We start from the raw sequence: 26,410 nt of genomic DNA, 5'->3' as shown, positions 1-26,410 counted from the left end.
CTGACAAACCTGGCTACTGGAACTACAACGCCCGGCAGGTCCCTGGAACGGCTCTGACTCTCCTCCAATCAGAGAGAGAGAAAGGAAGGAGCGGGGAGGGGAAATGAAAAGAAACGGGCGCCAGTGCGCATGTGTGCGGATGTGCTTTGGCACTCCAGGCAAAGATGGCGGAGCGCGGTTACAGCTTTTCGCTGACTACCTTCAGGTATGGAAGGGGCACCGAAAGCCCTCCGCGTAGTCGAGGTTGCAGGAACTCCCCGGCTTCTAGTTTTTTTTCCGGCCTAGTCTCTGGCTTAATGCTTCCGGGGGGCACAGTAGGAAATAGGGATGGAAACGCGAGTTTGCAAAGTCATTTGCTTGGCTCGCCCGCGGCCTGAAAACCCCGATGCCGGGAAGCCGCGGGAACGCGGTTTTGGGGATCCAGGGCGACCTTGGGGCTGAGGGAGGGTAAGGCCTTCAGTCAGGGATTTGCTTTCTCTTTGGAAACTAGAGAATAAGGCAGTTTTGGATTAGCTGTCTCCGGGTGTCCCGTTCGGAACTCGGGATTTCCTTCCTGACCCACCACGTAGGCCTGATTGGGGAGCTTCTGGAGCTTAGAATCTTGGTCAAATCTCTGAGGTCCCCTTTTCTCTTCTGAAAACCTCACCGTTACAGTTTGGTCTGAGTCTTAGTCTCCCTTTGGTACTTAGAAACCTCTTCCCGCTTTCGGTTTCTTCCATGCCCCTGTTAGAAGTTTAAGGACTAAAAAGGAAAGCGCGAATCTCTCTGTGTCACTTAGTGTTTGTGGGCCCCAAACTACTAGACTACATTTACATTTGGGGGGGGGGAGGGGAATGTCTTTACTTTGCAAAAGATTGTAGGCTTTTCTGTTTTAGAACAAAGGATTAAAATAATACGTATACTTTTCAGTATTGTTCACAATGTAAGAAACCGTCAGCGCAGCGAAGGGTTTAATAAATCGACCGGGTAATGATTCAGTTTTACCATTTTCTTACGGATCGGTAATCTCCCATTTAGTTGAAATGTAGTTGTATCTGGCAACTGAAGGCAAGCAGGATCCAACTTGTTGAGTACTTTATGTGTGGGTGCAACTTAACCTACTCCCATTTCTTCCTCCTGTCATGTGAGATAAACGTTATCTCAATATCTTACAGATGAACCAACCACAGGTTGGTCAAATTAAGTTGCTTGTCCAAGGTCTTAGATGAGTAGCTGAGGTCACATTCAAACTGGGTTCTTTCTGATGACAAAATTAATACATTTCCTATTACTGTTAGATGTCTTTTTAAAATAGTAAAATAGTAATATACTAAAAAAGTAAAGTACTTTCCAAGTGTAAACTTCACAGTTTTCAGTGATAAATGAGGGTGTTTTAACCTTTGAATGAAATGAAATTTTGTAAATCAAAGGTCTTATATACAATGATAGAGAACAATATTTGCTAAATAGTCACTGTTCATATTTGTGAACAAAGCAAACTTGGTTCTGTATCTTTAAGAGAGTGTAATCCTTTCTTTAGAATAACTGGAGCCGAAACAATCAAATATCATCAGGAGCTAAATCTTTCTGTAATAATGTCTTTAGTAAAATAAACTTTTTTTTAACATAATGGTTCAACTCTGTTTTAGATTTTAAAAATGTGTTTCTCGCCTGTTGTAATTAGAATCAAACTCTTAATGATGGAAGTGATGAGGCTGTGTTATAGGATGAAAAAGTGTTCATGTGAATTACATTCAGTTGAGGATATTGACAGTAAATGAGTAAACAAATTGGTGTCTACTAATACATTCTGAAAAATGTTTTACTCAGGAATTTTATTGAAAGAGCCTAAAAGAAGCAGCATAACTGTAGATTGGATAGTCAGGAAAAGCCAGTGCTTCAGGGTGATTTTTGAGACAAGAAGGTGAAAAAGAGCAAACTATTTGAAGATTTAGGGGTAGAGAGACTTATGGACAGAGGAAAGAGGATAAATGAAAGTCTTGAAGTTGGAAAGAGCTTGAACTCTTACAGGAATTGATAATAAGGCCAGTGTGCTAGAGTATAGTGAGCAAAGAGTTAGTGTGGGTAGGGCCGATCTTGAAGAGCCTGGCAGGCCAGAGGAAGTTTGTATTTTTTTTTTTTAAATTTTTAATGTTTATTTATTTTTGAGACAGAGAGAGACAGAGCATGAACGGGGGGACGGTCAGAGAGAGAGGGAGACACAGAATCCGAAGCAGGCTCCAGGCTCTGAGGTGTCAGCACAGAGCCCGACGCGGGGCTCGAACTCACGGACCGTGAGATCATGACCTGAGCCGAAGTCAGACGCTCAACCGACTGAGCCACCCAGGCGCCCCAGAAGTTTGTATTTTAAGTGAACCAGGAAGTTATATTTAAGTGACAGGTGACCTGGTACAAAGGTAACTGACTGGTGGGATAAAAGTAAGGGTGGGAAAGAGGAAAACTAGTTAGAAGGCTGTGTCGGTTATCCCAGGTAGAGGTGCTGGTGCTTTGGAATGGGCTAGTTGTGTGACTGAATACACAGATGGTTGATTGCTCAGTGAGCTCACAGATGGGCGATCTTTCATACAGGAAGATGTAACAGTAGATGTTCATGCAGGTGATTGTGGGGAACAGTGAAAAGGTAAGTTTAAGTTTACCTGAGCCTTTAAAATGTTCCCAAGTATATTTGAGCTCGATGTTGAGCAATAATTGAAAGCCAGATGGACCTAGTGGGTCATATGATTATTGAAATAGTGACTAACATCTACAGCCTAATTTTAAAAATTTAAATACCTATTAATGTTATTCCACTCAGGTTAACTGCTTTTGTCACTTAAGAGTCTTTAAACTGTCACACTTAGGCTTATCCCTTAAATAGGTCTCCTTTGTGTCTCTGTCAGCTAAATGATGCGGACTCCTGGTACTAGGTTGTACGTTAGGATACTGACCAAACAGAGCTTAGACTTTGTTGAGGAAGGCGAACATTGTATGAGTAATTTAAGCATGATGAATCTTAGCCAGAGAGGAAGTATGGGGCACCATAGGCATGAGTGTGTGGGATTCAGCCTAGTCCCTGTGGCCAGGACAGCTTCTTTAAGGACATGAATGACATTTCTACTGAAGACTGTAGGATGACCAGGAGGAAGGAGTTCACCAGACAAGGGTGAAATGCATTGCAGACAGAGGGGGTTAGCTTGTCAAAGGGGTTTTTGAATTCTAAGAGTAGTCTGTGTGTCTGGAACAAAGCTGAGGCTTGGGTGACATGAGAGTATCCATAGTTTTATGAAGATAAATGACCTTCTGAAACTCAAGTTTTATTTTCACTAGTAGACTAGAGACACGGACCAAGCTATGTCATTCTGGACAAACTACTTTCACTCAAAAACTTTTTAACTGTGAAATCAGGTTAGTTTACGATGATTTTAACTCAACAACTGGTTCGAAATAAAGTATGATCTTAAAAGCCAGGTTAGGGCTAGAATCTGGCTACCAAACCCATGAAATCAGGTATGTTAGGTATCACCAGCTCACAGCTTCTAGAAATAGCTTATATAGAAGATACTTTGTCGTGGCTGATAACTATCTAGGTCTTACATCTTAGGCTATGCCTACTTTCTAAAATGTGGAACTCCACCGATATGAAATCTATGCTGTTATTTGGTATTTAACAGACATATACATGTTCTTAATAACACTATTTGGTATTTACTTGCTGCTGATTTTGTGCCCGGAACAAAAGGCATCCCTTTATTTAATCTTCACAACAAACTTCTAAAATGGCTGTAGTACTATTATCCCCATTTTATGGATGTGAAAACTGAGACACAGCAGGATTAAGTAACTTGCCTGAAGTCACAAGGTTGGTGAGTGATAAAAGGCAACAGTAATAATGATGGTGCTTAAAGAGTCAGACAAGAAGGAGGGGGGGGAAAAGGAAAGCTAAGTGCTTTACTATGTATATGTACAAATTGCCTGGTATCCTCAATTTCTGTACAGCTTTATAATGTGAAAGCCCAGCTATTCCTTGGTATTTGGTTAATGGATTTGACTTATATATCTGCCCTCTCCTAGAGATATTCCTATTATACATATTTGAAAATATGTGAATTTAGCAAATACCTTTGTTTCTTTTTAAGCCCATCTGGTAAACTTGTCCAGATTGAATATGCTTTGGCTGCTGTAGCTGGAGGAGCCCCTTCAGTGGGAATTAAAGGTAATTAAATGTTTCATTCATTTCACATGCCTGTTAATAGTTATCCTAAAGTGCTTTTGGAATTAATTAGTGATTAATATAAATAAATAGGGCAGCATAATTTTTAATAGTTCTTTCTGTTGATTTACAGTATTTTGAAGTTTAAAGAAAAGTAATAAGCCAATGAGTACAAGAAGGTGATTAATTTTTTTTTCAAAATAAATATAGCTCCTTTATCTTTTAGTTGTAATAACCCACAAGTAGTCTTTCCCATTGAGAAAAACTGAGCATTCTTTTGTTTTTCCACTGATAATAATCACTATTCTGTGGCAGTTTTTATCCTTTTTATAATTTAGAAAAATTTAATTATAAAACTTCATCTAAAGATACCCTTTTTTTAAAAAAAGCCTGTATCATTGATTTTAAATTTTAAATTACAAGAACAATAGCCAAGTAAGCAGAATTCTAAAAGGTACAGACTCTTTGGACTTTTTGGTGTTCTGGAATATTGGGTAATGCATTTACCTATAGGGATTCCTTAGCATAATAGAGATGACCAATGAGGGAAAAATGGATTTACCATTTTTAAAAAATTTTTTTGATTATTTATTTTTGAGAGAGAGAGAGAGAGAGAGAGAGAGGAACAAGCAGGGGAGGGGCAGAGAGAAAGGGAGACACAGAATCCAGAGCAGGCTCCAGGCTCTGAGCTGTCAGCATTGAGCCGGACAGGGGGGTCAGTCCCATGAACCCTAAGATCATGACCTGAGCCGAAATCAAGAGTCAGATGTTTAACTGACTGAGCCACCCAGATGCCCTGAATTTATCATTTCTTAGGTGATTTTAATACAGAAAAAGTTTTATAAATAAGAAATAAAGGAATTTGGGTAAAATGCATCCATAATTAGAAAACTGTTGAAGCAGAATCTTTAAGTGACTAAACATTTAGCACTGTTTTTTTTTTTTTTTTTAAAGCTGCAAATGGTGTGGTATTGGCAACCGAGAAGAAACAGAAATCCATTCTGTATGACGAGCGAAGTGTTCACAAAGTGGAACCAATCACCAAGCATATAGGCTTGGTGTATAGTGGCATGGGCCCAGATTACAGGTACTTTGTACTATTTGTTTTTCCTCACTGTTTTATGAGCTGCTTATACACTTTGAGGAGAAAAATCAAGGGATGTTTTTCCTTTAATCTCCCAACTCTTCATTTTTGTGCTTTGCTTAGCAACAGCAGCATCACGGGCAGCTGAATTTAGTCTGTCTGCATGGAATAGACCAAGGGTTGCTTTAAGGATAACTCAGTGCCACTGCATTGTAAAAGAGGAGATCCAGTAATTCTCTTATCTGTTTAGTGGTTTTTCCCCTCTGATCACACCCCTTTTTTTCCATCCAAGGGCTGGGCTTCAGAGGATTTGCTGTTCTCTCATGTGTTTTAAAAACCAAAGCAATACAAGTTATAGTAAACTATATTTAAAAAAAAAAAGTTACAAGGCAGCAAAAGAAAACATTACCATCCCATTCAGAGTTATCCCCATTATATTTTTGTTCTTAGCAAAGGGACAAAATTCTCAAGGCCCCTGAAACATCAGGGTACCAGCAAGTTGAAAGAGATTGGCAACTTTGTATGTTTGCCACTTAACGAGTAAAGCAAAGGAAGTAAAGAAAGTAAAGAAAGAAAAAACAATTAACTTCATTCCTGATTTTGGGGGAACAAGACAGAGCCAAAGTTTCACTTTCATGAGTTGGAAAAAGCCACAGTTGCTGGAATGTGGTCAAGCCTCACTACAGTGGATCCCGTTGCCACTGTGTAGAAGGGATGCTGCAGTGCACTGATGGGGTAAAGTATGAGGACAGGACAGCGGAAGACAAACTGAGTATTACACTGAGGGTGATGGTTCACATGAGTAGTTTAGGAGCAGGTAAAGGTACATCTATTTGTCTTGCTAATTTGATTATTATATAGAATATTCTTAATATTATTTAATACATTTGTTATTTTTTGTGTTCTAAGTAGTTTCTTGCTGTTCCTTAATCTCTTAAGGGTACTCTTTGATGTGCAGAGTAGCAAAAAGATTGAAATAGAGTGAGAAAGATATGCCCCAAATTGTGTGTGTGTGTGTGTGTGTGTGTGTGTGTGTGTGTGATCGTGTGGGCATTTATGTGTGTTGGCTTGACTAAGATACAAAGACAGGGTGACTGCCCTCAGGAAAGGGGGCACAATCTTGAAGAAGCCATGGAGGGAGATAAGGCTCCCATTGTGTATGCTAAATCTGTTAGTACCGAGCTGACTGGTACCCCTTGTCCCTAATTTTCTTCCTTTTGCCTTGTCCTTGTCTCGTCTCCTGTGGCTCAGCTCCTCTGTGTGGCTCTGTTTTCGTGTAAGATAACTGTAACCAGTGTAAGAGCAATACTGGCTTTGAGCTGATCGTTACTATTCCATAGAAGCATGTAAGACTTATGCTGTAGGTATATGCCTGTAGAAGAAGAGTCGTTAAGGAGCCGAGTGTCAAGATTTTCATGAAGTCTTATTTCTTCCTTGTTTGTTAGAGTGCTTGTGCACAGAGCTCGAAAACTAGCTCAGCAGTACTATCTCGTGTACCAAGAACCCATTCCCACAGCTCAGTTGGTACAGAGAGTAGCTTCTGTGATGCAAGAATATACTCAGTCAGGGTAAGTTGATTTTATTACTTGAAATGCATCATGAATTAGAAAAAAGAAAACATTTTAGAAGAGTAGGTGTATTTAAAAAGAGGACTTACTATTCCTGTATTTATTGAACAAGTAGAGAAAATTACTATGATGAATATTTCTGATCTTAGTTGGAGCTAGAATATTTTTTAAGGAAGAGATTGGAGTGTTTTCTTGCTGTTGATGTACTAGCAAAATGCGGCTTCTCAATAAAGCCCTTTTGCCAGTGACTGAAACACTTCCCTATGGGCAGGCAGTTATTTCTGCTTCCAAATTTATCTTTCCAACTATAAATGATTATAAGCACATAATGAAAGCAATAGCTGTTGGACACATCCATATTCATTGTAATTCTCTTGAATCTGGGTATACACGTGGATGAGATAGTATAAAAGTACTTGCTAACGTGTAAAGCTAGTGGAAAAAAACTGCATTTGTTGAAAGTTGTCCTTTGTTAAGACACAAAATGTTACTCCACACTTATTAACTCCAAAATTTGTGTCACTCCATTTACCAAAATGATTTGACTAGTGTTCCTTAGTACCATAAAGAGAATTCGTTTTTGAATTGATTTGTTCAGAAAGATACTAAATACTGTTTAAGGAACTTAAAAGTCTAATTCATTTTACCTGATGATTTGCTTTGTTAAGACTTGAAAGTGTTAATAAATTCCTACCTTAGGTTGATTTTAACCCCATGAAGATGCCAAATAATTTTTGTTTCTCCTTTCTTTAGTGGTGTTCGGCCATTTGGAGTTTCTTTACTAATTTGTGGTTGGAATGAGGGGCGACCGTATTTATTTCAGTCAGATCCATCTGTAAGTATTATCAGATATACCGGAGGGATTAAAGTACCCTTTGAACAGCTAATAAAAACAAAAACCATAAAAAGTTTAAAATTTAGCAGTATTTTCTTTTTTTCTTTTTCATTTGGGCTTTAGAACATATGGATTGGTGCATTTGTACATTTAAAATGTTGGTAATTCGGTCTTCTGACTGAAGAGGGTACATTAGGTCTGCGCTCTCTGTTCTTCTTCCTTTTCGTATTCATTAAGTTCACACAGTGGAATGATTTCTTGAAATAGTTATCAAATCTCTTTATATCTGTGGAGTTTTATTACTTTGAGAAATATTCCGATGAAAGATTTGGGTCTAGAAGACAGTGCTGCACTCCTTGCCATCTGTTTAATCCTGGGGCCGACTTGGGAGTATGACTCTAATTACACACACAGACATGACTCTTGAAGACAGTGTTGTGCAAAGTGGGTGAGTCCGTCTACTCTAAAGCAGGAGATCGGCATTTGAGTGAGAAGGCATTCAGAGGGGCTACTAGTGCTCTGCAACTGTGTGAGGAAGTTTCTTCCACAAGTTTCTTCCTTGTCTGAGGAAAGCCGGAAGGAAAAACAAGTATTCTGGGAGTTCTGACAGTGTCTGTTACCCCATCTCTGAGCCTCTGAAACTAAATGACATGCCCTCTTAGCTTTCTTCCCAGTGGGTAGCAGAAGCCATCATCACTGGAATCCAGGTTTCATCTTTTGCCCTTTTCTTCCCTGCTTTATTTCAAAGGCAGTTGTTTCTTTTAAAGAATGTTTGGTGTTTTTCTTTCAGTATTTTTCTTAATGTGTGTGCATATGTATTTTTTTCAACAGATGAGGCCATGTTATATACAACATATTGCTGCTTTCATTAAACATTAGATTACAAAATTTCAAAATATTAAAAAAATTTTTTTTTAAGTTTTATTTATTATTTTTGAGAGAGACAGAGACAGTGTGAGTAAAGACAGGGAGAAAGAGAACCCCAAGCAGGCTCCGCACTGTCAGCATAGAGCCTGACACGGGGCTTGGACTCATGAAACCATGAGGTCATGATCTGAGCTGAAACTGAGAGTTGGACATTCAACTGACTGAGCCATCCAGGTGCCCCAAAACTTCAAAATATTTTTAATGAAATACTGTCTCTTTTTACTTTGTTCAGCAGTGATGATAAAGACTTGGTCACCATTTTTCTCACGTGTGTGTGTGTGTGTGTGTGTGTGTATATATATATATATATATATATATATATATACACACATATATATACATATATATATGATTCTAGAGTCCTTCAATCCTAATATGCTGAAATATTACTTTTGATTATTTGTTGTAAGTGAACCTGTAGCCTTTAACTGACTTTTTCACATAAACTAACCATAAATCACACATATGCAAAGTGTACAATTTGATGAGTTTTGATGGATGTAAATAGCTGAGAAAGCTGTCACCACGATCAAATTACTGAACTTCTCCATAATCTCCAGAGGTATCTTCATTCCTCTTTGTTGTTTAGCTCTCTAATCTTTTTAGAAAGTAGCCTCTCTTGTGACATACTTCATTATATTCCAAATATTCTGTGAACTGTTAGAGACAAATTTATAGACCTAAAAAAGAAACGGCAGAGTGATATAACTAGATTAATGATTTAAAATGTGTTTCCCTTCTCTTCCTGATTAGGGAGCTTACTTTGCATGGAAAGCCACAGCAATGGGAAAGAACTACGTGAATGGGAAAACTTTCCTAGAGAAAAGGTAGGCTTACTGAAACTCAATTTCTTAGCAATCTCACTTTATGGTTCTCAGTGTTTTTAAACAATCAGTATCCCGAATCTAAACACATTTATTACTTTATATTCAAACACTCATTTGTTTAGCCTAGTTACAAATAAAGTAAAAACTTCTCTTCACCCTGGCTCCCTAGTCTTCAGTATATTAAGTGGTAATATTATTTATTTCATAAGAACTTTTATTTCTGCATTCTTTGGGTTTTTTCCTAAATTTAATTGTCTTTATTTTTTACTTCATTTTTCCTCCTACACTCTCAAAGAAAAAATAGTTGGAATTGGAGTAAAAAATTGGGGTGGAAAATTTAAGTGACGTAAGTGATAACCGTTTACCTTATGACAGTTACAGAAAAAAATGGTGAAGCTGAGTTCCTGCTATTGGCAGTAGATTGTTGTATGCGCTGGATGAAAAATGCGGTACCATGTAAAAATCTGCTGTCACTGCTCTTATTTCCAGCTATCTTCTCAGCATTGGTCCACCGAAAAATGTCCTACACGCATTTTGAACAGCAAAAATTTATAATTAACTCTATATAGCCAGCAGATGAACCTTTCAGTACATTTTTCACATAATGTTAAAAGATTATGAAAAATTTTAGACATGGGATTAATCAGTAAACAAATAATTTTAAGATCTTTCCTAAAGCACTTTCCTTTTCCTTTTACGTATTAATAGTCTTTAAACATTTCACATGAAGTTAAAACTTACAAGACCAAACAAAAGAAATTTTAGCACAGGTCTGATTTCTTTATTTAAAAAAATTATAATATTGCCACCACATTCTGATTATATTAAAATATACTGCTGTTAGGATTACAAGCATCAATTTATTATTGGGGGACAGCTATCACAATGAGTGGACTAAAAGAATTAATCTGTAGCTTAGTATTTTTAGGAGCGTTTCAGATTTTGAGAAATTCTCGTTGCCGCTGTCATGTTTAAGTAACCATAAATAATGTAAGTTCTGCTATAAATCATTGCCTTTTCAAAAAATTCTTTAGATATAACGAAGACCTGGAACTTGAAGATGCCATTCACACAGCCATATTAACTCTAAAGGTTAGCACAATTTCTAACAATGGGATTTATAATGAGTTTATAATTAAGTGCTTGGAAAACTGACCTTTTGCCCTTCCTCTTCAATAGGAAAGCTTTGAAGGGCAGATGACAGAAGACAACATAGAGGTTGGAATCTGCAATGAAGCCGGATTCAGGAGGCTTACTCCGACTGAAGTTAAGGATTACTTGGCTGCGATAGCATAATAATGAAGTGACTGAAAAATCCGGAATTTCAAATAATCCCTCTACTTAAACATGTTTAAAGTATGTTTTGTTTTGCAGACTTTTTGCATACTTATTTCTACATGGTTTAATGGACAGATGTTTTTAAAATGACACTTATAAATCATAATAAACTGTTAAATCCAACTTCAGCTTTTTAGGAGTTAGTAAAATTTTAAAATAGTTATCTCCTGCTTTTTATCACAGTTGACTTCTGGAAACTACATTGCAGAGCAGAATGGTGACAAACTCTTTAATCTTCATGCAATTTTGGTTAAGTCAAATCTTGTTAACCTCTTTACTATCAGATGTTGTCCATGTTTCAGGGAAGCAAAATGCTGATTTTGGTAAACACTGCTTTTAGAGCTGGGAGAATCTGCAGGCTTTCATGGATTCATGAGACAAGATGGGAAGCATGGGTGCTTTGTAGGCACCATTAGGTGTGGATCAGTGAAACTGTAGTACACTGAGATTGCACTGGAGCTATGAAGAGTGCCAGGCCAAAGAGTCTCCTATAGGAGATACATGATGCAAGTGGATAAAAATGATGTACTGGTTCCTACTGGTTTCTCCATCACAAGTAGGTAAATGTATTTAAAAGGAGTCCCTTAGATTCTACTAGACTTTTTAAACTCGAGGATAAACATGGGTATGGAAATAAAATCCTAATACTTAAACATCAAAACTATGGCTTAAGGGTCTCCCTTATTCATGTTATCTCAGTGTAATCAGAACCTTGGCTTTAAATTAAGGCCCATACAAACAGGCAAATAACACGCACTCTGTTTTCATCAGATGTGTAGACATTTGCTTAGTTTTTTTGTTTTTTAAAGCTTCTTAGGATAAGAGAAATCATCATTAGTTTGGCTCACAGAACAGAGGTTGTGAACATCATTCTTACTAACAGATACAGTATGTAGTTCTATGATTTAAATGTGGCTCAAAAGATCTTGATTAAGATTTAGCTGAGTGTAGGAGAAAAGAGTCTTACCTTGGACAGTTTGGTCAGGATTCCCAGTTCTGCTCCCACAATCACGACAGCACCATATCTTAGCATAGGCAGCGGCAGGATTATTATGAAAGATGGAAGATGGCAACTTGATATCCAACATCAAGATGTTGGTCTTGAAGGCCTTATCTAATCATCTGTCCTCATGTCATGGGCTCTTGGTATATTGCACACTGGAAAGAGAACATAGTGGTAAAAAGGAATGGGTTTGGGGTCAGGTCTTAACTCTCATTTACAGGCTAAGTGACTGTACAGGTAATTATCTCAGAGGGTTTTCTAAGGACAGAATTTGATGATGCCAATGAAAGGCCTGGCAGGGTTGACGGTCAAGTACTCTAAGGTTTAGCTGCCTTTGATTTGCATAAGCCCTCTATCCAATATTCAAAAACTAGAGGAATGCCAAAATCCTACAAATCAAAGAAGGGAAACATAAGGCAGGCATATTAGGGACAAAAGGAAAATGTGTGTAAGATTCCTATTGGGGGCTAACAGAGTAAGTCCGCAGAATAAAGGGAGGAAAAACTCACTGAAGCAGATTTATGTCCATATTCTGTTCTTGCCTCTTGCCCCGCTAAATGCAAAGCCTAGTTCAACTGAAGCTGCCTAGAACACTTTTACCTTTGTTCTCAGTTTATTGTTTTCATTAACCTTAAAATTAAGCCATTCCTTTTTGTCTCAGTTCTTGGGGAACTCAGTTCTTTGGTCTTATGACCCACTGCATCCCAGAATGCCCCACAACCCTTCAGTCATCTCTAGCTTGTGGAGTTGAGCTGCTTTTAATCCACTTACGTGTCACAGTGCTCCTCATGTGCACAGCCCCCCTCCATTCTCAGTTCATTTTGTATCTTCCCAGTCTTAAAAAGTTTGCCTCCACTTGTGCTGTCCTTCCTCTTTTCTAGTTCCTCACTGAAGTTGGCAGAATAATTAGTTATGAACCATGGAAATGTTTAAAATTCACATGTGGGGGCAGGAGGGAGTTGGGAAGGCGAGATAAGGATGAGGGGCAATACTGACCTTTATAGTTCTCGAGCACCGGTTCACTGGGCACTGACTGGATGATAAGGAGGATCAAAAGAGCTTTCACATGTTCAGGGACTGAAACCGCCAACTCAGCCCTTAACCCCACCTCTGTCACGTAACTCCACGTGAGCGACAGCTTCCTAAGCATGAGCATATTTAAAAAGCTCGATAATTCTAACACTTCATCAAAGGCTGTGCCCCTGCGTTTCATCACTTTGAACTTTTTTAGGTTTTCCAGCAGGTACTGTCCTCCATATTTCACACAGTAGGCTTATCCAGTTATCTCCGGATTCCTGAAGTTGAGCCACTATATAAACTTTATATCCTGCAAGATGGGAATTCAGAACTCTCCCTCCCTTCTCTCCGCCTCAGTTTAATTAGATCATAATATTCAGTTTAAAAGTTTCTGTTATGGCTATGGAAGTATGCTGTTACCCCGTTTCCTAAATAATCTTCCTGCAGGTAATACTGCTTCACTTCTTTGTGTTCTGTGTAGCCATCACCAAATCCCAGATTCCCGTGACAGGATCATAAAACCTGCATACTGTTTTCCTCAGTATATCGTGTCAAGTGACCTTAACGGTTCTCTCCTCAGTCCTTCAATCCCCCACCCTGGTCCCCCAACACCTCCAGAAGTTTCTGTCTTGGAACCTTGGTCTTTCTGCCCTAATCCAGCCAGTTGCAGGTTTGAAACTATGTTCTCTCTCCATTGGCTGGTATAACTTTTTTCTCCTTTGCAGTTCTTAGGACTTTTATCTGCAGCATTTTGAAATTTCACAATGACATGTCTGTCTTTGGGTTTCTTAACTCAGGAGGCCTTTTCACTGTAGAAACTAAGATCTTTCAGTTTTGGTAAATTTCATAGTGTTTGAGAAACATTTTTTGCTAAAGTTTTCACCTGTCTTTATTGTGCATTCTAGTACAGTTTTACCCATTCTTCCTACTCTTTCATTGATATTTTAACATTGGCGATACCATTTTTAATTTTGAAAAACTCATTCTTGGGGCGCCTGGGTGACTTAGTTGCTGCTTAGGTCACGATCTCATGGTTTGGTTCATGAGTCCTGCACTGGGTTCTCTGTTTTCAGTGCGGAGCCCCCTTCTGATCCTCAGTCTCCCTCTCTCTGCCCTTCCCCCACTCGCGTGCATGCTCTTTCTCGAAAATAAACATCAAAAAAAAAAAAAAAAAAAAAGAAAACACATTCTTTGTCACCTTTCCCCTAAAAAAGTCCTCGAGTTTCATGAATGGAACACCTTTTATCTGAGGATGCTAGTTATAGAATACTTTTCAAAGCCATTTGTTCTGCTTTATGTTTACTTCAAATTTCAAACAGAAGAATGTTTAGAAGCACTGTGTTTGCGAGCCCTGCGCCTACTTACTCAGGGATCCTGCTATAGGCCATTTTCTGTGGTCTTTGATTTGCTTGGCTTCTCCAGAGAAAAATAGGGAGAGGAGCGACTGCATCCTGGGAGGGGCAGAGGAGGGACTAACAGTATTTCACATTCCATAGGAGACTGTCACTTCATAATGTGTCTCGAATCCCTCTGACTCCTTGCCTTCAACATGGTAAACTCTAGTTTTCTACCGGGGAAGGGTGGCTAGCTGTCCAGCTTGCACTGCACCTGAGAGAGCATTTGGCTGTTTGTTCTCACAGACTGAAGCCGTGCCCATTTTCAGTCCTGCCTCACTGCTCCCCTCCCTTCTGTCTTCCAGGCACCTGCAGTTCCAAAACCTTTTTGGGCTCTGCTCTGTGAGTCACTTGCTGTAGACACTTTCTCCACTGTGCTCACTGCTCCGTTTACAGAGAGGCTGCCTGGGTCAAACAACCTCTTTGTGGTGGACTACCTGTAAAATATATTTACCTTTCAGTTTCCGAAGAGGATCAAATAAGTTAATATGTGAAAAGTACTTAGAGTAACACCTGCCATATAATAAGCATTGAATGGATGTTATTATTGCTATTGGCCTTCCAAAAATGTGTTGACATATCTCAATGTGCAGTCTCATTTCTTGTTCTTTTTATTTTCGTGTGTCTGTTGCTTTTTCTTTCCTAAGACTACCATTCAAGTAAGGCTTGGGGAAGGAGCAGGCACACATGGGATTAATATTAACTTGAAGCCCATTTTAATTTTTTAAAATTAGCTTTATCAAAAGTCCTAACCTTTTGGTTGACTTTGGACACTCTTGTTAGCCTAATATAAGTTCCTCCCTCAGAAGCCATCCGATTATTTGTCCTCTTCAGAAAGGCAGCATATCTCTGATACCACACTTTCAATGGAGAGCCCAGGATGGTGCAGTAGAAAGTGCTTTGGCTTGGAATCCGGACTCCCAGCTCCAGCACTTACCAGCTGTGACACCTTTGACAAGCTTCCTGCCTGTCTCCTCTTATATTAAAATGAGCTGAAAATCTTTCTGGAACCACCGCTGCCAGTCACTTGGTAGGGGTTTGAGCTTGACAGCAGGAGTGGGGTACTTGGGCACAACTGGGAGTTTTCTCCACCAAAATGTACGACTCCCGCCCCAGGGAAAGTCCAACCAAACCTAAGACCTAGGGTGCGGGGTCGGCCTCCTAGACCGAGGGGCCGACGACCCACTGGGAATGATGCCCAGCCCCGCGAGTTTCGCCTCCGCTCCTTTCCTGGGCCCAAGTGGCCGCGAACCCCCGGTGCCTCCCTGCTCCGTGCGTGCGAGAAGCCGGGTGCCCTCAACAAGCATGGCCGCCGCGTTAGCGTCAGCCACGCTCGGTAGATCGCGCTGCCGCCTGGGACTCGCGGGCTCGGCGTCACCCGGCGCGGGGCCACGTGACGCGAGAGGCTGCCGAGGCGGCGGCGCTCGCGCGGGCTGAGCAGCCGCTGCGACTAGAGTGGGGTGGGGTCCGCCAGACGAGGTTTCCCGGCGGGTCCCGGCCTCGCGCACGCACGTGCCCGCTTGCTCGCGCTCCCGGTCTTGGCGCTGCCGGTGAGGAGCCGGGGAGGCAGAGGGAGGGAACGGGGCGCCCCTACCGAGACCGGGAGGGGGCTGGGCCGGCCGGCCTGGCGGGGGGAGGGGGCCGGCTCCAGGCCGCGTCCCCCCCCCCCGCCCCCCTCCGTCCCCGCTCTGGCCTCCACGCCCGGCGCTGGTTTCGGGGGCTGTTTGAGCCCGAGTCTGCTTGGCGGGGTCCTGCTGTGCGGACGGACCCGTTAAGGTTCCAGGGCCCAATGTCTCCCCCCGCCCCCGGAAGGCTCCGCAGACCTTCGGGTCGTCACGGGCTGCACTCGTGGGGTCTAGTTAATCTTCGGCTTGTCCTTCCTGGTGTGAGCGGGAGCCGAGTTGGTGGGTCCTGTAGCTCTTTTAAAATATACTGTGTTGACGTCAAATGCAGGAACGGGGCAGTCTTGATTCCTCGGCGGGTGTACCGTGTGCCCGTGGCATAGCACGAGGCAGTCACGTCAAGGAGAGCGACTCACGAAGGAGGAAAAGGTTAGAAAGGCTTACAGTATGGGTCTGGACAATTTGCTATAACCGGCTAGTCATTTTTAATCTAGTCACGTTCTCTACACTTTCCCAGCCTTTTATAAAATTGCTCTCCCACCAAACAGCAAAGCTGCTGCTGAGCGAATCCCTTATGTAGTAGATTGCTGAACAACTGCACTTTATTCTGACCTGGGACGCGCCGAATACTACCTTCAAACTGAAAAAAAATAAAGGTCTAAAAAGTGTGTCGAACCCGGCATACCAAAGGAAGAGTTCAGAAATACAGGTATCATCCTTAGTTGTCAGAGGAGGGAGTCACTCCCAAATCAGTCATGCCCAAGTCCAGGTTCATAGACTCAGACTCCATAAGCTTTGTTGATAGATTGAACTTATGTAGTTCTCAGTGAAGAATTGATTGCCATGATTTTTGAGGACTATTTCAATTTGCCTTGTCTTGTTTCTTTTCATAGGAAAGGAATAATGCTGTCAGCATGTCTGCACACTCCATGCTCTGTGAACGAATCGCCATAGCCAAGGAACTGATCAAGAGAGCGGAATCACTTTCTCGATCAAGGAAAGGTGGTATAGAAGGTGGTGCAAAGCTGTGCAGCAAATTGAAGGCAGAATTAAAATTCCTACAGAAAGTAGAAGCTGGGAAAGTAGCTATTAAAGAATCCCATTTACAGAGCACTAATCTAACACACCTAAGAGCCATTGTGGAATCAGCAGAAAACTTGGAAGAAGTTGTTAGTGTTCTTCATGTCTTTGGTTACACAGATACCTTGGGAGAAAAGCAGACCCTTGTGGTGGATGTAGTTGCAAACGGTGGTCATACGTGGGTGAAAGCCATTGGCCGCAAGGCTGAAGCTCTACACAACATTTGGCTGGGCAGGGGCCAGTATGGTGACAAGAGCATCATTGAGCAGGCTGAAGACTTCCTCCAGGCCAGTCACCAGCAGCCAGTGCAGTATAGCAATCCTCACATCATCTTTGCGTTTTACAACAGTGTCTCCAGCCCCATGGCGGAGAAGCTCCAAGAAATGGGCATATCCGTGCGAGGAGACATAGTAGCGGTTAACTCTCTGTTAGATCACCCTGAAGAGCTCCAACCAAGCGAGAGTGAGTCCGATGACGAAGGCCCTGAACTTTTGCAAGTGACCAAAGTAGACCGAGAAAATATACTAGCAAGTGTTGCGTTTCCAACAGAAATTAAGGTTGATGTGTGCAAAAGGGTAAATCTGGACATTACTACTTTAATCACATACGTATCTGCCCTCAGCTATGGAGGCTGCCACTTTATCTTCAAAGAAAAAGTGCTCACAGAACAAGCCGAGCAAGAGAGGAAAGAGCAGGTGTTACCACAGCTGGAGGCGTTTATGAAGGACAAAGAGTTGTTTGCTTGTGAATCTGCTGTCAAGGACTTTCAGTCTATTCTAGATACCTTAGGAGGACCTGGGGAGAGAGAGAGGGCCACTATGCTAATTAAACAAATTAATGTGGTGCCAGACCAGCCTTCTGAGCGTGCCTTGAGACTAGTGGCCAGTTCAAAAATCAATAGCCGCTCATTAACAATTTTTGGGACGGGAGACACTCTAAAAGCCATCACAATGACTGCCAATAGTGGTTTTGTTAGAGCTGCCAACAACCAGGGTGTTAAATTTAGTGTGTTTATCCACCAGCCCAGAGCGCTTACTGAGAGCAAAGAGGCCCTGGCCACCCCCTTACCAAAAGACGACACAGCTGACAGCGAACACTAATGATATCCTTTAAATATTGTCATGGAAGTAAGTTACTTATACCAAAGGCTGGGTCTTCCCATCTTAAATGGGGAAGAAAAAAAGGTCTATAGTACACATAACATTTAGAACTCTTAAACCAGTAGAGTTGATTGTGTGTGTCATCTATAAAATATATAACCTCCTACAGCAGTAGCAGAAGCACAAGAGACAACCTTATTTATCAGACTGTCTACATGATAGCAGTTAAGAACAGAAATACATCTATATTAAAGCTTTTAGCTGTGTTGTAGTACTTTTGTTTGATTGAGTAGGGCAACAGCCCCCTAGTGGTCATCAGCATTTCATGGAATATGGCTACACTGCATCTTGCATTAAATATCTGGAGAAAACTCTGAAGCTTGTTTTTCATTATGGTGATTGATCAGTTGATGTGGGTTGAGGCTGGGAAGTAATAGTTTATGATTAGTTTTAGATTGTAAAGTTATGGCCATTATCAATGAAAAGGAACTTCCTTGGTTGCTACGTGTCAGGCATACTCTGGTGGTTAAAGAGTACATTAATGTAGAGGAAAATAAAGTGAATACTGGTCATGGGAGTCCCATGTGCCTATGGATACTCCTTTGTGAAAAGAAAGGTAAGCAGCAGTCCCACTCCTGTAAAGCTGGGACATTTAAGGCAAACTCGTAATTTGAATAAATCGTAAAAGAATTAAGCATTTAAATCACATTTTACTTTAAAGTACAAATAGTTCCCATAGTGCAAGTATTTGACTTATAAATACTGCCTTTACTGTTCCTTTTGCAAGTGGCAAGTAACAACTGCATTACTTCACTCTTGTGAAATGGTGGTAGGGGAGATTCCATACTTGTTGCACGACACAATTTTGTAATTAAAAATAAATTTTTATGTCCACATTGCCCTAGGTGCTTAATTTACAGCAAAGCAAAACAAAATTAGCAAAGTAGATAGGTACTGACAGCATTTTAAAAAATGGGACATTACACCTTGGAGCTTAAGTGTTAATGCAAGCTAAGCGTAGGAAATGGTATTAGAACACATTGCCACAGCCTAACCTCTTTCTGTTGCGTCAACTTTACTGTTCCGTGAGAAGGGAAACTCAACTTCTAGCCACAGTGTTTGTTGGGGGCACGGGGGTAGAATTTGGTTATAGGATGTCCGTGAACACTGAGATGAAATGAAAAAGTAAACTCGGGGGTGTTTCTCTTGGGAGAGATTCCATTATTAACTAGGAACACATTTCCTAGGGGAAAAGGCTGGCATTGGGGTTCGCATTTAGTGGGGAGAGGTGGATTTAACTTGTATTGCAACTGAAATTGTGTAGTGTTAGAAATTGGGCTTGGGCCTTTTCAAGCACTTATTAAGGTACTGAAGTGCTTGGTACTGTTAAGTACCGAGCATTATTATAATAGTTTGGTCTAAAAAAAATGAATTATTGGTCTTTGCACTAAGGAATTCTTATTCTGAAATGGAGCTGAACAACTGAAGTGCAATTAACTTATTGAGTGTTGTCATGAGTCAGGCACAGTATGAAGGGCTGAGCTTTCAAGGAGTAGCAGGAAGAAGGTAGATTTTTATTCCTTTCTGCTATGAGTTGGCACCAAAAAACTTGAATCTTTGCCAGCCACGATGTGTACAACCACAGTACTCTTTGAAGAAATTGATTTCTGAAGTGGCCATACCTGTGCTTCTCCCATGATCATTAACCTTTTCTAGACATCCAGTTGTTAACAATTCCCAACAATCTAGTCAATAATGCAAGCACTAGATATGGACACGTGGTGGGGCACTGGATCCTAAAATATAAAGAAGTGCCTTCTCTAGAAAGACATACATGCACACTCCACCTATATATATCCTAGACCTGTTACAGCCGACCAAAGGAAAAAAAAATTAGCAAAGGTAAAAACTTAATAAAAGAATGAGAAAAGAGAAAACTGTTAAATAGCAGTTAAAAACTGTCAAGTCCAAGGAATCCTATGGTTATAAAGGAAATGAGATGTCCAAAATGTTATGAGGAGTGGATATACATAATGTAAAAACTATGGCTACGACCAAGAATTAAACGCAGTGGGGGAAAGTAAAAGCGTGTTAAGGCCTCATCTTCTTTAGAAGGGAGTCAACAGCAACTTTGTCATTTTTGCCATTGAAAAATAGAACAATATAATTTGAGGTGTCAAACAGGAAATGTGACTGATGGTGTAAGTTAAACCAAGCTGACTCGCTTTCAAATGAGGGGTGAGGATGGAGAATAAATCTAGTCCATATAGGTAAAGACAAGCCAGAAGAACTCTCAAGGGAGCAGAAAAACCAGAAAGCATAAAATGAGACATGTAAGACCAAGAAGGATATAAAATAGCTGGGGAGAAGATAAATTAGTATAGGGAAATACACTGTATTTGTATATTGTCTGGATAAATTTGGAAATCTCAATGAAATAGAATTGAAGAAATAGAAGACCTAACTAACCAATAGCCATCGAAAAAATTACAGAGTTATTAAATAATGACCCAAAAAATGTCCAGGTCCAGTTAGCTTCATTAGATAAGTTTTTGCTTACTTTTAAATATCAAATAATGCTCTTGCTTGAAAAGTAACGTGGAGCACAGCACTATAAGCCACATGGAAAATATACAACATGGTCGCTGTGGTGTTCTCTTTACTGCCCCTCTCCTGTCTGAAGAGAGCTCTGGCCTGCTCCTGCTTGAGGGCAGGGCCTCTGTGGAGGGCTGGAGCCCTTTGGCTATTTTGGAATTCATGTGACAGTAGGCTGGTCATCTCACGTCATTACTGTATCAGGAATGTTTTCAAATTCATTTTATGGAATATAAGCATAATTCTGATACTGAAACCTGACATTGTATCCTGAAAAAAAAAAAAAAAAAAAGCTACAGCTAAGTTTCAGTTTTAAGAATATATGCACAAACATCTCAGTTAAAATGGAGCCCAGGCAGAGAACACCTCACCCCGTGGGAATATTGTTTCCCAGAGGATGAAAGGCAGAGATGAGTCCCCAACCTTAATACTGGGGGTTTGGGGATTAAGCTCCATGCTGGGGTAGAATCAGAGACCTAAAGCTCACTTGAGATGAGGTTATCCCCAAGACGCCTGTGTAAAGCCAGAACCTTTGAAAATCTGTGGCCCCATGAAAGAAGATCGTGCAAACATTGCCCAGGAAGGCAGCAAGGAAATTTGACTCTAGTGGATCTGAGCAGAAGAAAATAAGTCAGATTTGGGCTTGATTTGCCCAGCCCATGCTGTACATGGGTTTAGAGTCCAAATTCTATTAGTAGCTTCCTGAGGATGTAAAATTAGTATAAAAGTTGTCTCAGGCAAGTACTATCTGGGGGTTAATACTGGGGGTTTGGGGATTAAGCTCCATGCTGGGGTAGAATCAGAGACCTAAAGCTCACTTGAGATGAGGTTATCCCCAAGACGCCTGTGTAAAGCCAGAACCTTTGAAAATCTGTGGCCCCATGAAAGAAGATCGTGCAAACATTGCCCAGGAAGGCAGCAAGGAAATTTGACTCTAGTGGATCTGAGCAGAAGAAAATAAGTCAGATTTGGGCTTGATTTGCCCAGCCCATGCTGTACATGGGTTTAGAGTCCAAATTCTATTAGTAGCTTCCTGAGGATGTAAAATTAGTATAAAAGTTGTCTCAGGCAAGTACTATCCCTCAGAACCTGACAGAAATGTATGTGGCATCATTCTGGGCTTGGGGACACTTCAGTTTCCCAAGTCTCACGTAAGCGTCACAGAGTCCAATGGAAAAACCAAACTTGGCGTGGATGAGCTTTCAGTGTGACATCCTGAAAACGTGAGGAAACCCACGTTGGCAAATGGAGGCTAAAATACCATTTGCAACAAAACATTGGTGCAGCTAAGTTGGAGGATGTGGTTTATATCTACAGAAAGAGAGCTGGGTTAGCTCAGGTAGGGTTTAGCTCAGGTAGCAGATGCTACCTACCCAGTCACAGGTTATGCTGGCATTGTGACCGGAGAGCTTGTCCCTTGCAGAGCTGCAGAGAACACCGCATCTGTGGGAAACTTGTTTCCAAGAGGGAAAAAGAGATGAGCCAAGCATCCCATGCTGTCCTCTCAGATTTAGTGATCACATAAATGGCTCTATATTCCCACCGTGGAACAAGGCCAGGAGTGTACTGGGCGGGCAGAGAGAACCTCCCCCCCCCCCCCCCCGCCCTTCCACCATCATGGAAATCACAATAGGAAAAAGACATTTCTGTCTCCACCCAAATAAAAGGGATTAAGGAACATAAGTGTGCGGGCAAACAGGGCTTCTAGAAATATAAAAACTCTCACTAAAATTAATAGTTGAGAAACAAACTTTTAAAAAGTTGATTAGACAAACCTAAAGAAAAAATTCTGAGTTGAAATATAGATCTTAATAAATTTCCCAGAATTCAACAAAAAAAGTTAAGTGTTGGAAAATGTGACCGGATGACAAAGAGGACACTTAGGAATATCCAACAAGAGTCACAGCAGATGTAGGCTGGCACTCTGAGCCTGGCCCCAGTTCTCACTTCCTTTGCCTGCCAGTCCTGTAGAGGCTGCAAACCCTCATCCCCCCAGTCTTATCCATAAGTGCCCAAATTCCTTTCCAATGAGACAGAAGTGGGGTTCTGTTAGTGCTGCCTCCTCTTTGTGTCTTCCTCCTGGTTAGTGTGGGTGATGGTGAAGCTCACTTATGGGAAAATGATAGCTAAGAAGTGTAAAGGGGATGAGAAAATTGGGGAAGTCACCATTTTGTCATTCTGAATTAAATAATTTTATAAGGATGAGAGAAAGGCCAATGGAATCTTGTACACTTTGGTGCTGACCAACCTGGTGCTTCCTTCAGGATTTGTTGCCGTGTGGAAAAATAAAACCTCAATTTATTTAAGCCACCTCAGCTTTTCAGTTACATGTAGTTGAAATATTTCTAACCAGCATTAAGGTCAGGCAGGATTTCCTTTCTTTTTAATGGCTAAATAATGTTTCATTATATATCAATATATATATCAGTGTATATATATATATATACACATATATACGTATATATGTATATATATATATATACATATATACGTATATATGTGTATATATATGTTCATTGCTCCATAGATGGACACTTAGATTGTTCCTGTGTCTCGTCTCTTATAAATAATGCTGCAGTGAACTTGGCGGTGCAGATATATTTGTGAGTTTGTTTCTTTCTGATAAATACCCAGAAGTGAAATTGCTTGATCACATGGCAGTTCTATTTTTAATTTTTTTGAGGAGCCTCCATATTGTTTTCCATCATGGCTAAGCCAGTTTACATTCCTACCAACAGTACCCAAGGGTTCCCTTTTCTCCACATCCTTGCCAACACTTGTTATACTTGTTATACTTGTTATACTTGTCTTCTTGATGATAGCCATTGTAACAGGTGTGAGGTGATCTCATTGTAGTTTGATTTTCATTTTCCTGATGTGTACTGATGTTGAGCACTTTTTCCTGTACCTGTTGGCTATTTGTGTATCTTCTTTGGAAAAATGTCTATTCAGTTCCTCTGCTTACTTTTTAGAATATTTATTTGTTTTTGATAAAGACAGCATGAGCAGGGAAGGGACAGAAAGAGGGCAACAGAGGATACGAAGCAGGTTCCACACTGACAGCAGTGAGCCCGGTGAGTCGCTCACAAACTGCGAGATCACGACCTGAGCAAAGTCGGATGTTTAACCAATGGAGCCACCCAGGCCCTCTTCTGTTTATTTTTAATTGGATTTATTTTTTTCTGTTGAATTGTATCAGTTCCTTATACATTTTGGATGTTAACTCCTTACTAGAGATATGATTTGCAAATATTTTCTCCCCTTCTGTAGGTTACCTTTTCATTTTGTTGATGGTTTCCGTTGCTGTGTAGAGGTTTTAGTTTGATTTAGTCCCACTTGTTTAATTTTGCATTTGTCACCTTTACTTTTGGTGTCAAATCAAAAAATCATTGCCAAGACCAAGGTCAATAAGCTTATTTCCTATGTTTTCTTTTACGAGTTTTATGGTTTCAGGTCTTATGTTCAAGTCTTTAATTAATTTTAATTTGATTTTTGTGCATGGTGTAAGGTGGGGTCTAGTTTCATTAATATTTGCATGTGACTTTCTAGTTTCCCCAGCACCATTTATTGAAGAAACTATTCTTTGCCCATACATATTCTTTTGGCACCTTTGTCCTTAATTAATTGACCATAAATGCATGGGCATATTTCTGGACTCTCTATTCTGTTCCATTGACTTATGTGTCTGTTTTTATGCCAATACCATAGTGTTTTGGTTACTCCTAGCTTTGTAATATGGTTTGAAATCAGGACGTGTGATGGCTCCAGCTTTGTCTTCTTCTCAAGATTGCTTTGGTTCTTTGGGGTCTTTTGTGGTTCTATACAAATTTTAAGATTGCTTTGTCTACTTCTGGGAAAAATACCATTAGAATTTTGATAAGGATTGCATTGAACCTGTAGATTGGTTTGGGTGATATGGACATTTTAACAATATTAATTCTAATCCTTGAGCATGGAATATCTTTCCATTTATGTGTCTCATCTTCAATCTCTTTCATCAATGTCTTATGGTTTTCAATGTACAGATCTTTCACCTCTTTAATTTTATTACTAGGGATTTCATTCTTTTGATACAATTATAAGTGAAATTGTTTTCTTAATTTCTTTTTCTGAAGATTTGTTTTTAATGTATCAAAATACAACAGATTTCTGTGTATTGATTTTGTATTCTGCAGCTTTACTGAATATTAATTTTAGTTCCAATAGTTTTGTGTCTGTGTGTGTGTGTGGACTCTTTAGGGATTTCTATCTATAATACACCATCTGCAGATAAGTTTTTTAGACGCTTTACTTGTTTTTTATTTATTTGAATGCCTTTTATTTCTTTTTCTTGCCTGATTGTTATGGTGAGGACTTCTAATATTACGTTGAAGAAAAGTGGCAAGAGTCAACATCTTTTCCTTGTCTGTTCCTGATCTTAGAGGAAAAGTTTGTAGCTTTGAGTAGGATGTTACTTGTGGGTTTGCCTTTTATGGCCTGCATTATGGTGAGGTACATTCCCTCTAACCTCAGTTTTCTGAGAGTTTTTATCATGAATGAATGTTAAAATTTGTCAAATGCTTTTTCTGTGTCTATTGGGGTAATCATATGATTTTCATTCCTCATTTTGTTAATGTGGCATATCACACTGATTGATTTATGGATGTTAGACTATCTTTGCATGCCTAGAATAAATCCCACTTAATTAAGGCGTATAATCCTTTTAAACTGTTGAATTTGGTTTGCTAATATTTTGTTGAATATTTTTGCACCTATGTTTATCACAGATGTTGGCTTGTAATTTTCTTTCCTTGCAGTGTTTTTGTCTGGTTTTGGTATCAGGATCATGCTGACTTCATAAAATGAGTTTGGAAGTATTTCTTCCTCTTTAATTTTTGAAAGAGTATAGGGATTGGTATTAATCCTCTTTTAAATGTTTGATAAATGTCACCAATGAAACCATCTGGTCCTGGACTTTGTTGAAAGGTTTTTGATTACTAACTCAATCACCTTATTATTAATTGATCTGTTCAGATTTTCTATTTCTTCATGAATCAGTCTTGGTAGGTTTTACGTTTTAGAAATTTTCCATTTTTTGTAGATTGTTCAATTTGTTGGTGTGTAATTGTTATAGTAGTCTTTATGATCATATGTATTTCTGTATTATCTGTTGTAATGTCTCCTCTTTCATTTCTAATTTTATTTTTTTGAGTCCTGTCATTTTTTTCATGGCAAGTCTAACTAAAGTATGTATATTTTATTTACCTTTTCAAAAACCCAGTTTAGTCTCATTATTCTTTTCATTTATTTTCATAATGATCTTTGTTATTTCCTTCTTTCCTAACTTTGGGCTTAGTTGGTTCTTCTTTGTCTAGTTCCTTGCGGTGTAAAGTTAGATTGTTAATTTCTGGTTTCACAATTCAAGGGTGATCTCTACTGGTGCTGTAGATGCAGTTTCTTTAAAATTATTTTTTAAATACACTGTGCCACATATGTATGTGTGTGTATGTTTGTTCTGGGTCCCTATAATTCTTCAGTGTTAACACAGTTTAGTAGGGCTGTTATCATCAGCTTCTCCCTTCCTTCCTTTGTCATCAGATTCTCTCTCCAAGGGATTCCACACCCTTGCTTTCTTCCAAACTCAGTGCCTGCTCCATACTGCCATGTCTAGTAAGGAGTACTTTCCAAGTCTTTTCTTTTTGATTCTGGTGTTCCTAGCTCTCAGACCCTCCTGGTCTCAGATTGACTATGGAGATAGTTCCCACTTCTAGTGCTGTCCTCTACTTTTGGAAATGGAACATTTTTGTTTTCTCTCAGGTCTATTTTCCCCAGGAATCTTCCACATCTCTGCT

General features: G+C 40.0%; 2 protein-coding genes across 3 annotated transcripts; both read left to right on the top strand.

Moving 5' to 3' along the window:
• The first annotated feature begins 97 nt into the window (after nucleotides 1-97).
• On the top strand, nucleotides 98-10,891 carry PSMA2 (proteasome 20S subunit alpha 2). The gene is made up of 8 exons (XM_015075289.3): nucleotides 98-205; nucleotides 4,116-4,192; nucleotides 5,144-5,276; nucleotides 6,719-6,841; nucleotides 7,595-7,676; nucleotides 9,357-9,430; nucleotides 10,465-10,522; nucleotides 10,610-10,891. The coding sequence occupies exons 1-8, from the start codon at nucleotides 165-167 to the stop codon at nucleotides 10,724-10,726; spliced, it is 705 nt and encodes a 234-aa protein (XP_014930775.1). The 5' UTR covers nucleotides 98-164; the 3' UTR covers nucleotides 10,727-10,891.
• Nucleotides 10,892-15,592: 4,701 nt separating this feature from the next.
• Nucleotides 15,593-18,883, top strand: CA2H7orf25 (chromosome A2 C7orf25 homolog). 2 transcript variants are annotated; one of them, XM_027071598.2, is made up of 3 exons: nucleotides 15,596-15,732; nucleotides 16,136-16,233; nucleotides 16,698-18,883. In XM_027071598.2, exon 3 carries the CDS (start codon nucleotides 16,719-16,721, stop codon nucleotides 17,982-17,984), a length of 1,266 nt encoding a protein of 421 aa, XP_026927399.1. In that variant the 5' UTR covers nucleotides 15,596-15,732; nucleotides 16,136-16,233; nucleotides 16,698-16,718; the 3' UTR covers nucleotides 17,985-18,883. The 2 variants fall into 2 exon arrangements, with proteins under 2 accessions (XP_026927398.1, XP_026927399.1); XM_027071597.2 differs by lacking the exon at nucleotides 16,136-16,233 and having other exon boundaries at nucleotides 15,593-15,732.
• Nucleotides 18,884-26,410: the final 7,527 nt, after the last annotated feature.

The sequence above is a fragment of the Acinonyx jubatus genome, chromosome A2, assembly GCF_027475565.1.
Source record: "Acinonyx jubatus isolate Ajub_Pintada_27869175 chromosome A2, VMU_Ajub_asm_v1.0, whole genome shotgun sequence".
NCBI lineage: Eukaryota > Metazoa > Chordata > Mammalia > Carnivora > Felidae > Acinonyx > Acinonyx jubatus.
Note: the sequence above shows the minus strand (reverse complement) of the source record. Positions and strands in the feature narration are given on the sequence as shown.